Below are 12,189 nucleotides of genomic sequence, written 5' to 3' on the forward strand. Positions count from 1 at the left end.
CCTCTCCACACTCAACTTGGTTTCCAGCCAGTCCTAAAGCCCTAGGCTGCTATCCTTTCTCTTACTTCCACACAACCTTCTGGTTTCTTCATGCAGTTCCTTGGCCCCACCCCCATTCATTTTGTCATGAGGCTTTGTCATGTTCTCAACACAAACTGCCTCTGGTGAGTTGGGATCCTGAAAAGGTGAGGTGAAAAGCAGGGGCTTCATTAGTATCTTCCTTGGGTGGCTGGCTGGGTCACCTCCAATCCTGCCCTAAGGAGCAGGACACCACCCAACTATCAAACATAGACTGGGGGTAGTTCAGTGTGTCTCCACATTACCAGGGCATTAGAAGTTGATGCCAGGGAGATGAGAGGAACAAGTCAAGCTGGTAGGTAAGGGAGGATACTGTAACCCTTTGTTGAGGTGCCCCAAAGGAAAAGGCAGGGTTGAAGCGGCCCGTTGTCTGAGAACATCAGGTTTGGAAGTCCCTCCCTTATAATCTGGCCTATCCCAGCCCAAAGCTTCAGCTCCAAACCATGCTGAGACTGGAAAGCACTGACAGCAGCAAAGCCCAAAGAGTTGGGAAAGTGGGGGAACCAGCACAGGAAGGCTCAATACCATTGGCAATATGGCTATTGCCCCCAGGGTGGATTACATCACTCAATGTCTTTTTTAACTTTTCGTAGCAGGCAAAATAAAGGGCGTGGGCAGGCCCTGCGCCTGTTGCTGTGACGTTCAGCCCCCTCATGGGCCTCCATAGGCCCTCCGTTCTTATAATCCTCCAGAGGGCCTCCAACACATTGCGATAGCGGGCAGCTGGGTCAGGCTGTAGACTCTGCATCCGGGTCTGAAATTACAGCAAGGAGAAGCGCAATGTCAGCAATGCCAACTTCTCGCCCCACCTCAACGCACTGGGCAGACCTTCTACATGGAGCTGTGCCAATCTGTGAGAAGGATATCTGGCTTTCAGCTTATTCCCAATCTATAGCTGATCTTTCTTCTAAGCCTTGGACCTTTCTTTTTCTAGTCATCTATGACCCTAAGAATGGAACACCATTATTTTCCCTGAAAAAATAATCCCACCTATTGCTAAGTGTCCTGGTACTCCAAAATGATTCAGAGCCCCAGCAACAAATATCAAGCCTGTGTTTCAGAAGTTGCTTTTGTGCCTTAATACACTCAAGCTGACAGTTCTTTACAAATGGATTCTAAACTCCAGTATTTACTATCTATGACATACTTTATGCTGTATACCTAAAGAGTGCCCCTGGCCCTGCTTCATGACCACACACTGAGGGGCGGCTAATTTTTTTATACTTTTTCAGACTATCTGGCAATGGTGGCTGGGTCTATACAGAGTCTTGGCAGAAGCAGCATTCTTAATAGATGCTTTTATTTCTTGGGAAAGAAAGTTTACCCTGAAACTGCAAAGGTGGGAGTGTCTAGCTAGAAACCAATGTAGTCTCCAATCCTGAAGGGCCCTTCCAGATTTCTAATTTAAATTGATTGAATCCCAAAATTGGCATTAGCAAATAAAATCAGTCCCAGTGAAACATAATCCTTGGAATCTCTCTAAAGGATTTGATGATTGGAATAAAAGCGTAGGGTGGACACTTTGTATGATGTTCCTGGACAAAGTTTTGTTGAAATTTGGGAAATTAATCTTATTCAAAACACCTCCCTAAATTAGACCTTTTCTGAAGAGTGTGTCTCCCCAGGAAAATTTCTCATCTACTGACCCAATTCAAGGTAAAGTAACATGGAAACTAATAGTTAATATAAAATCAATGTCTAAAAAGAAAAATCAATGTCTGGTGCCTGACACACAATAAGCACTTCTGATTTGTTTGCTAAATGAATGAATCTTTTGTCACATAACTGTATCAGCTACAATCACTGGTGAGCCAATGGAAGCAAGTGATGCCCAAGTGCAGTTTAAATTTCTGCATCAATCTAATCACTAGATTCTATTTGGATTTAAAAGCTTGAACCTTCGGCCAGGCACGGTGGCTCACGTCTGTAATCCCAGCACTTTGAGAGGCCAAGGCGAGCAGATCACCTGAGGTCAGGAGTTCGAGACCAGCCTAGCCAACATGGTGAAACCCCGTCTCTATTAAAAATACAAAAAAATTAGCCGGGCATGGTGGTGTGCACCTGTAATCCCAGCTACTCAGGAGGCAGGAGAATCGCTTGAACCTGTGAGGCGGAGGTTGTAGTGAGCCTTCGCTGGTTTGAGCCACTGCACGGCAGCCTGGGCAACAAGAGCAAAACTCCATCTCAAAAAAAAAAAAAAAAAAAAAGCTTGAACCTTCCTCTTGGCCAACTGGAATCCAAGAGTAATACCTTTCCTCAAGAGCATGGGAGAAAAGAAACTAACCAGATGAACAGGTCCCGGTTAGCTGCAAGCAATCCACATTCCTCTGGTTATTTTCTCCTGCCTGCTACCAACAAAAAACCGGAAGCTTAAAAGGTTAGTTACTGGATGTTCAATCAGAAATACTCTACACAGTATCACTTATCACAATTTGACACATTCTTTCCTACTTCCCCCCACAAAACCTCATGTATTTCCAATAAAGGGTTTGTTTACTCATCTTTCACATCACACAAGGCAAATAAAATCCATCAGAAGAGTTGTTCATAGAGACTACGGGTCATATGCTGGCTAGAGCTACTAATAAGCAAAGATAAATTGAGCCTCTTAGCTTATCGTGTTTCCATGCATTTATTCAAAACTGATCTTGTATAGGGGGAATGTTCAGCAATTGCATTGCTCTGCTGCAGTCAATGGTGTATTTGGCTACCAATTCTGAACGGTTTGGCTTCGGAGGCCTGGAACTCCTCACCCCCAAGAGAAAACCGGACTGTGGGAAGCTACTTTGAACATTCTATATACACATCTAAATCTAACTCAACAATTCTAACTCGATAAAAATACACCCTTATGGAGAGGACCTGGGCATAAGCTATGCCAAATATAAAAATGAACATGGCTCCCCAAATTTGTGGGCCAATAAATCTGCCTTTTACAGAAAGATGAAATATCTAAGTAAGAATTTCTGAAAAACCTCTACCTGGCTTTGGAGAAAAGCCAAACAACCCAGTAGAGAGGTAAGTGGTTTGGTAAAAGACAAGCCACATTTGAGTCAAAAAGCCTGAGTCTGAGCCTCAGCTTTGCTAGTTGTGTGATCTTGGGTATGTCACTTAACCTCTTTAAGCTTCAAAATTGTCATCTATAACATGAGGCCAAGAATGACTGGCTCATAGGGCTGTTGTGGGGATTAAAAGAGATAAGATATGTAAAAGCCATTGGTAATTTATAAGATGCTAGAAATACAAAGATTTTTATTGTATTCAAAATGATTCTATATTTGTTCATATCTAAGAATTTACAGATCATGGTAGCATTGCCTCCTGTATAAGTCACAAATATACGTGGGCAACTAACTGTCCTTAGCCACCAATAAATCAGGGTTAATTTTGTATTTTTTGTTTTCCTTTTAAAGTTTCTCTGTGGCTATAATGATTTACATGTCCCACTATTAATCTGAAGGTCATATGTTCAGGGACAAGCTTTACTGTGAAATTCTGTGCCTTGCCTGGTTCTTGTAATCTGCTTTTGGGAAGCTATATGGAAGGCTTGAGAGTCTGATACACTGAGTTCAAATCATAACTGTGCTACTTAAACTGTGTGACCTTGGACAAGTTATATAACTGTTCCCTAAGCCTCCTTTCAACTGTAAAATAATGAAAATGGTTTCTACTTCATGAAGTTGCTTCACAGATTAAATGAATAAATGTATGTAAGGTACTTCAGATAGTGCTTGGCACACAAGATCACTGAATACTTATTACTAGATGCAAGAAAATCAAATAAGCTAATGTTTCCATTTCCTAATCTTTCACAGGTGAATATGTATAGATACCATTTACATCTGGAAATTGGAGATTTATCTCCCTCTGCTCTTCCCCTCTTTATTATATAAGTGGATATTTGCTTTACCACTTCAGAGCCAACAACAGCAGCTTGATGATAGGTGGGTACTTAGCCAGAGGATTTTGAGAAGGGTTCTGACTGTTTTGGGTTGCAGAATGTCCCCATAGATAAAGTCTGGCGCTTGCCTTTGAGGCCCAGAAAAGGAAACTGGGATTTATCTGGGCTCCCAAGCCTCTCCATTATAGCCATGGAAATAGCTGGTTGAATAACCATGATCCAGCAAGGCTACACTGACTTCTCATGGTCCCTCTCAAGGATATTTAAAGTCAACTTGACCCTGATAAGTAGCTGAGGATGGACAGGCCTGCATGCCAAAAGGCAATGTCAGCTTTCATTTGCAAACATTGTGGTTGCCCTTTAGGCTCCAACAACATGGATATCTGCCTCCAGTCTTAAAGACTGGGCTGCTTTTCCTCCCCACCATCCACTTATTAAAAGAAGAAGGATAGCTGCTGGGGACAAACAAACTGGGAAGTCTTTTCTGAAGGAAGAGATTTGAATTTTACTTTCATGCCTGCACAAAAGTGTTTAACATACTCACTGACACTAAATCATACTGGCCTCACCTAGTTCTTCCCTCTAAGTCATTTAAATCCCAGCATTAAGTGCAAGTGAAAATGAGCCTTCTAAAATAAGCTTTCGTATTGTTGACAACTCCTGAGTATTTTTTTCTCAAATCATTATTTCCTTAATGGAGGGCTTTCAGGCATAACTGCTATGTTGTATGACTAATTTTTAAAAACCAAAAATTCCAAAGTTTATGTAAATGAGTAAGAACTGTTCTTCAAAATAGTTACCTTGGAAGGCTACAATTGACTTATTCCAGCAATGCTGTGGTTATGCAAAACCTTTCTGGAACTTCTCTTTCAGAGGTGTTTCCTCAACGGGTTTATAGGCCTCAGAAGTAAAGCAGTCTCCTTGCTTTCCAGTCCCACCTTATTTTGACGCCAAGCAGTATTACCCATTTTGACCTCCCACTTTATTCACCATATTTGATTCTGAATAGTCTTTGTTCCTGCAAAATCAATTCCATCTTGTCACAGGGCAAAGATTTGCCTCCCTTAAGGACATGCACCCAAATATTCTAGAAGCATTTTTAACAGGGATTTATAAAATGTTTATAGCAACAATAGCACTATGTAAATATATGGAGTAAGGAGATAACCTCCCGTTCTGTTATAATGGAACAGTGGTTAAATTGATAAGTTACAGTAATATTTCTAAGACAAATTATTACACTGTATTTTTCAAGCCATTAAATAATTTTCACTGTTTTCATTGATCTGTTTTCCATTCAATACTCATCCAGAAAAACAGCATCCTAAACCCTGCACTCTACTCACAGTCTAAGTCTAGGGAGGTTACTCTGCAGCTAGATTATATTAACTTTTGGATATACGGCATTATTAACTCACAAGTCATTCAACCTAGAGTCTATACATATAATGTGTGCATCTTTTTTATTTGTACTTACTTGTTTTACATTTCAATGTTGTTACTTCTCTCTCATGGATTTTACTGTTTATTTCTATTCCTCCCAATTGACAAGGGCATTTAACATTCTAATGTCCATTTTAGTCAAGTGCATTTACCCCGTTTTCAATGGATATGGCCCTTGTTAGGAGTTACCTTGTGTTAAAATACTCCTGCCAGTTTGCTGTCATTCACAAAGCTTAATGAGCGCTCCCCTCATTTCCTTATCCACATTCTAATGAAAACATGAAACAGTACTGGAACCAAAGGGAAGTAAAAGGGATCTACTTTGCCTTTCCCAAGTTGATTCTCTCCTCCTTTTGAATACATAACACTTTCCTGATTTGAAGAGAAAACATACATCAAAAAGCTGCCAGGTCACTGTTTGACTATTACCCTTCACATGTAAAGGAGGCATCGGTCTTTGTCATATCAACAGTCCCCTCTAGTTTACCTCTCCCTCAATTCAGTCCTCGCCTTTAATGGCTGGCACCTTTACTAATGTACAAGAATAAGAACTGTAAAGAACAATAATCTGTTTCTTTCTTCACCCAGCTTTCTTCAGAAGGACCTGACTTCAGTACACATAAATCATCCTGCTTGGTTGTGAATGCAATTAGTTTTACTTTCACAAGAATCGTGTCCTCTTGTTGATCTCATTCCATTTTCTTCATACTTACATCTACTTTCTAATACCGTCACACTTCCTTTCTAGGCAACTTCTCCCTTTTTGCCAACTTCAGGTGGCCAAAGAAATATGCTATCAGTTTCATCTCTCTTGTTTGGAGGCTGATGTGCTCCCTGAACATACAGTCCTAATCCCAGCTCAATTTTCATGTTCAGGAAATAGGTGGGGTATCATGCTTGCTTCACAGAGAAACTGAAACCTATTCCTGAATACGATCTTTCCCACATTACTTCCAGTCTGGAATTCTGCATTCTCACTGCACAATGATTTCCAATCACTCATGTGTTAAGATTTAACATGTAAGTCCTTTATCTAGCTGAGAGATCCCAGATTCGGGTTCCTGCCCCGTCAGTAAGGGAAGATACAGTAAGGAGTTTGTAAAAGCACTAGCCCAGAAAACATCTCAAGCCGTTAGATCCATTTCAGGGTCTGGTTCACGCCAGTTGGCTTCACCTTAATCGAGTTAGTAGCACTTACCTGAGCTTCGGGATACCCCATCCCACCCTATTCCTGTTTAGTCCCAGGTGGGGTCCAGGGCTTTGGCTGACAGATTTTCGATCCTGAGTCCCGATTCAGATTTCACTGACGGTTAGAAATAGGTCCTGGTTCCTGACTGGGATCAACTCCCAGCTGGGACCTTGCTTGAATGGAGTGTCGGTTCGAATCATGTGGTAGTGGCAGGAGCCAGGAAGGAACCCATGTCGGCTCCGGCTCTCAGCCGGGATCCTGGCTCCGGACAAGACCCAGGGGTCGGGTCAGCCCCAGGTCGGGTTCGAAGCCGGGTGCAGGTCTCACCTTGACGCAGTCGATGGGGTACATCACGCAGTGCTCCAGGATCCCTGCCACGGCGCCTGCCACCATGTGCGTGGTGACAGTGGCTCCAGCCGGCAGCGCCTCGTAGTCCGGGCCGGAGTCCGGATCTTGTCGTACCGGGGGCCTGCAGGCCCCGGCCTCCCCGCCGCCGGCCCCCCGGCCCACGCCCCGCTGCAGCCACCCGTCCAGCAGCGCCGACTCCCCGGGGCTCCGCCCGGGCCCTGCCGCCGGCCCCCCCGCCACACCGCCAGCACCCCGCCCCTCCAACTCCATCCACCCGGGCCAGCTGCGGCGCCCACCCCCGCCGCCGCTGCCACCACTGCCGCCGCCACCCCCCGGCCCCGTAGTGTCCGCCTCAGGCGCGGCCCAGAGAGCCCGGGGCCTCCGGCTCCCGCTTGGCCCCGCGGACACGCCCCCCAAGCAACCATTGGTGGAGACGCCAAGTTAGACCCACCCCTTTCCTTACGTACGAAAAATCAGCCGGTAGTATTAGCGAAGTCGCCTGTCATTCCTCCGCCCTGAGGCGTTGCTAGCGCCTACATCCCACCTTTTCCCCTTTGATCTTAGAAGCTTCTTGTTTATTGGTCACTGATTGGCCGACATGTGCGATCAACCCGCCTCTGACTTTTAGAAGGGCGGGAGAAACTTAAGGCTGAACTTTGATAGGCTCAACCACTCTTGATACTTTGACCGCGGCCATTGGCCCGCACCACGTCGGTCCCCGATTGGCTACAGAAAGAGCGACGCGCCCAGGGACTCTAGGGGCCGACTTCGGGCCCCTCACTAGCGCCTGCAGAGCTGCGGTCCCTGTGCGCGGGATCGCGTCGGGGGCGGGGCGGCGACAGGCCTTCAACGTCAAACTGCTGACGGGCGCCGTTACGACCCGCGCTCCAGTGCGCTCCTCAAATTCTGAGACGCGTGGCTGGAGAGCAGGCGGCCCTGGCCCCGGAGAGCCGTGTTCCCGCGGGATCTCGTCGCGGGCGTGAGGCGGGGCCGGCCTGGGCCGGTCATCCCCTGGCTGGCGCGACCCGCAGCCTGTCCGGGAAGCCGTTGCGACATGCGGGCTGGGAACCGCCTCACCTCCGGGGGGGACCGCGGCGGCCCGCTAGACTCTGGTCGGGTCTGGAGTATTGGGCCCTCTGGCCGGACCCGGTGCTCCTCAGGCCCCAGCGCCCGGCACTGAGCCTCGCATCCACATTCGCACAGTAAACCCAACAAGTGTTGAATGAATGAGGTTCCCCGGGCCCCGGCTGTCACTGGGCTCTGCGCCAGGCCAAGAGCCGAAGGCGGGGGAGGAAGATGTCGAAATGGGCGGGATGATTCACAGTTGACGGCCGGTGGCGAGGCGGGGCTGGAGGCCGCATCCCAAAGGCAGCAGGGAAGTGCGGCGGCTGTGGGGAAGCTCGGACGCACGGCCTGGCCGAGTCTGAAGCATCAGTATTTTGTCCCTGAGCCGGCGCGCTGATGGGTCCCCCGCCTGGCGATGAGGGCTTCTCCCTCCCTCGGGTCAGCCCGGGTCCTGAGAGGCAAGGCCAGCGATTCCCGGCCTTAGGACCTCCTGCGCTAGGGAGCACGGGCGTCTTCTTCCGTTTGCCTTCCCCGAGCGTGTTGGCACAAGCTGTCCGCGGTTTCCAGCTCTGTCTTCTCTGTTTTACCCAGATGATGCAACTGTGGACTTCTCCATCTGTTTATAGGTTTTCCTTGGACAGGAAAGATGTTTTCCTTTTTTCTTTCTAAAGTTTAGCCCTTCTCTGGGCTTCCTTTTTAAAAACTTTTTCTACTCTCTTCAGCAGTTGTTATTAACCTTTAGGTCGCGACCGTTTGGAAAATAATAAAGCTACGAATTCTCTTCTCCTACTTGCACCTCCCATCCCCTGTGTGCACGCAAAATTTTGCATATCATTTCTGCGTTTCAGAGTCCCTGAAGGTGCCATGTGGACACCCTAGGGGTCCATTAACCTGGTTAACCTCTCCCTGGCCGGCGCAGTGGCTCATGCCTGTAACCCCAACACTGTGAAGGCCGAGGTGGGACGATTGATTGAGCTCAGGAGTTCGAGACCAGCCTGGACAACATGGCAAAACCCCGTCTCTACAAAATAATAAATACAAAAAAGTACAAAAATTCAAAAATTAGCTGGGTATGGTGGTGTGCACCTGTAGTCTCAGCTACTTGGGGGAGGATTGCTTGCGCCAGGGAGGTCGAAGCTGCAGTGAGCCGTGTTCATGCCACTACACTCCAGCCTGGGTGACAAAGCAAGACTTTGTCTCAAAAAAATTTTTTTAAAAGGAACTTCTCCCCCACAGCATGTTCAGTCTCTCCTTTTCTCTAGCATATTTAGCTTGAGAAATGAATAGGTCTCACAGAAACCCATTCAATCCTGCTAGAGTACTAATTCCCTTTACTGCCAGATTACTCCACTAATGACCTATCCACCTCTATGTCCTTTCTCTCCTTAAGCTCTTTACATTTTTTACTCTTTTATTCATTGGTCATAAATGACCTTTCCAAATCCATCGGTCTTTTTCCTATTCCCGTTTTTCTTAACAGAGATAACACTTGCCGCCACACCACATTGGCACTTTTTACTAGCTTCAGAAACCACTCTACCTTTTAGACATCTCAGTCGCTTACACTTCTCTAGCCATTGAAGTGGAACATCCCTAAACGTTTAATGCTTCTTGGTCATCTTTAATACCTTAGAGAACTTTGCCATTCCAAACCAGTTGTCCTCATTGGAACCCTATCTTTATTTCCCTTATTGCATACTTTTAACTGAAATTTCCATGGGAACATTCAGTAATGTTTATTGTGTACCAACTGTGTACTTGAAGCTGGGGATACAGGACAGACATAGTCCATGTTCTCATGGAGCTTTTTAATGATGAGGGTGGGGAGGTGGGACAGAGAAAAATACACACAAAAAATGTCAGCTCTGGATGCTATGCTGATCTTTGAAATAGGGTGGTATGATATAGTGTGACTGGGTGGCTACATTTGTATGGCCAAGGAGGGCCTTTCTGAGGAGACGACATGTATGGTGAGTTCTGAATGATAGGCAGGAGCCAGTCATGACAGACTTGGAGAAGGGCATGCCAGCAGAAGGAACAGTAGGTACGACAACCCTAAGGTGAGAACAAGGTTGGTGCATGAGGAACAGAAAGAAGGCCAGTGTGGCTGGAGCATGGTGAGTGAGTGGGGAGGGGATACAACACGAAGTTGGAAAGATAAACAAGGGGTGAATATCCACCTTGATTTCTGACTCAGCGTGTCCATTCCAAGCTCAGCCTTTCCACTCCCCACCCCAACCCATTCCTCCAAAATGTTTGTTTTCCATGAAAGTCTTCACTATTTGCCCAATAGATGAGACTCTAAAGCTGGAGTCTTCCTTGACTGCCCATTCAGAATCATCATCATTCTGAACTGTTTCTTCTGTTTATGCTCTCCTTTTCCTTCATATTGATATACTTTCCCTGAATCTGATTACATCTGTATTGTCATAACCCCTTGAAAGGCCTGCCTGCCTCGAGGATCCCCTAGCTTCAGCAGTATTTTGATTCTCCTCCTTCCAGGTACACAGTAGGATGTTTTTTCCACCTCCTTGAAGACAGGCATGGCCCTGGGATTTGCTTTGGCCAGTGAAATACGAGGGAAGCACAAGAGTCACACATTTCCTCCTCTGCCACATGACTAGTGATTGTTCAAATGGTGGAGACTCTGTCAGCCTGGGGCCCTGGTGAGAATGACATGAAGCAGAGTTCCCTACTTGCTACCTGCTTGCTCCCAGACAGACTTCAGCATCAGTGAGAAATAAATCTTAGTTGTTTCAAGACACAGAGCTTTTAGGATTATTCCACACCATAGCATAAACTAGCCCAGTACTTCTGAGACTTTAATGTGATGATAAATGATGTTACCTGAAGAATTTGTTAAAATGCAGATTGCAGTTCTGTAGGTCTGGTTGGGGCCTAAGATTCTTCCTTCCCTCTCTCCCTCCCTCCTCCCTCCCTTCCTTCCTTCTCTTTCTTTCTTCCTTTCTCCTTCCTTCCTTTTTTCCTTCCTTCCTGTCTTCTTTTTCTTCTTTCTTTCTTCCTTTCTCCTTCCTTCCTTTTTTTCTTCCTTCTTTCTTTCTTTCTTTCTTTTTCTTTCTTCTTTCTTTTTTCTTTCTTTTTCTTTCTCTCTCTCTCTTTCTTTTGTAGAGACAGGGTCTTGCTATCTTACCCAAAATGGTCTTAGAACTCCTAGGCTCAAGCAATCCTCTTGACTCCGCTTCCCAAAGTGCTGAGATTACAGGTGTGAGCCACCACGCCCACCTAGATTCTGCATTTTTGACAAGCTCTCAAGTGATGCTGATGCTGCTAGACCTTGGACCACACTTTGAATAGTAAGCACCTAACCTGCACACAAACCCATACACACTGTCGTACATCTCACCAGCACTAAACCTGCCTAAAAAATTATAAAAGTAAGCAGGCCAGGCACGGTGGCTCATGCTTGTAATCCCAGCACTTTGGGAGACCGAGGCAGGTAGATCACTTGAGGTCAGGAGTTTGAGATCAGTCTGGCCAACATGGTGAAACCCCGTCTCTACTAAAAATACAAAAATTAGCCAGGCGTGGTGGCGTGTGCCTGTAATCCCAGCTACTCAGTAGGCTGAGGTGGGAGAATCACTTGAACCCGGGATGCAGAGGTTGCAGTGAGCCAAGATTGGGCCACTGCACTCCAGTCTGGGTGATAGAGTGAGACCCTATCTCAAAGAAAAAAAAGTAGGCAAGGAACTTTATTGGTGATATTCTTCTCAAACCCTCAACAGTTTCCTGCACCTGCAACTCCTCAGGTACTATAGTCATGTTTTCTTGTATTCCAGTGTCTGGAATTTATTCCTTCTGGTGGATTCTTGGTCTTGCTGACTTCAAGAATGAAGCCGCGGACACTCGCGGTGAGTGTTACAGTTCTTAAAGATGGTGTGTCTGGAGTTTGTTCCTTCAGATGTTCAGATGTATCCAGAGTTTCTTCCTTCCAGTGGGTTCGTGGTCTCGCTGACTTCATGATTGAAGCCGCAGACCTTTGCAGTGAGTGTTACAGCCTTAAAGGTGGCGTGTCCGGAGTTGTTTGTTCCTCCCAGTGGATTCGTGGTCTCGCTGACTTCAGGAATGAAGCCGCAGACCCTTGCGGTGGGTGTTATAGCTCATAAAGATATTGCCGACCCAAAGAGTGAGCAGCAGCAAGATTTAT

General features: G+C 46.2%; 1 protein-coding gene across 11 annotated transcripts in view; it reads right to left on the bottom strand.

Annotated features, from left to right (window-relative positions):
• Nucleotides 1-12,189, bottom strand: part of SLC25A28 (solute carrier family 25 member 28) — a 48,646-nt gene that overhangs the window by 2,572 nt on the left and 33,885 nt on the right. For 3 of the 11 annotated variants that reach the window (XM_016919101.4, XM_016919097.4, XM_054659856.2), the window contains one exon: nt 604-832. In XM_016919101.4, the coding sequence (XP_016774590.4) occupies nt 604-832 (229 nt within the window). Of the gene's footprint in view, nt 1-65; nt 833-2,362; nt 2,422-4,779; nt 4,998-6,620; nt 6,739-6,938; nt 7,335-7,426; nt 8,541-9,564; nt 9,706-12,189 lie in introns of those variants that run through there. The other 8 variants (XM_016919094.4, XM_016919096.4, XM_063781049.1 and 5 more) reach the window with 8 other exon arrangements.

This window comes from Pan troglodytes, chromosome 8 (genome assembly GCF_028858775.2).
Source record: "Pan troglodytes isolate AG18354 chromosome 8, NHGRI_mPanTro3-v2.0_pri, whole genome shotgun sequence".
NCBI lineage: Eukaryota > Metazoa > Chordata > Mammalia > Primates > Hominidae > Pan > Pan troglodytes.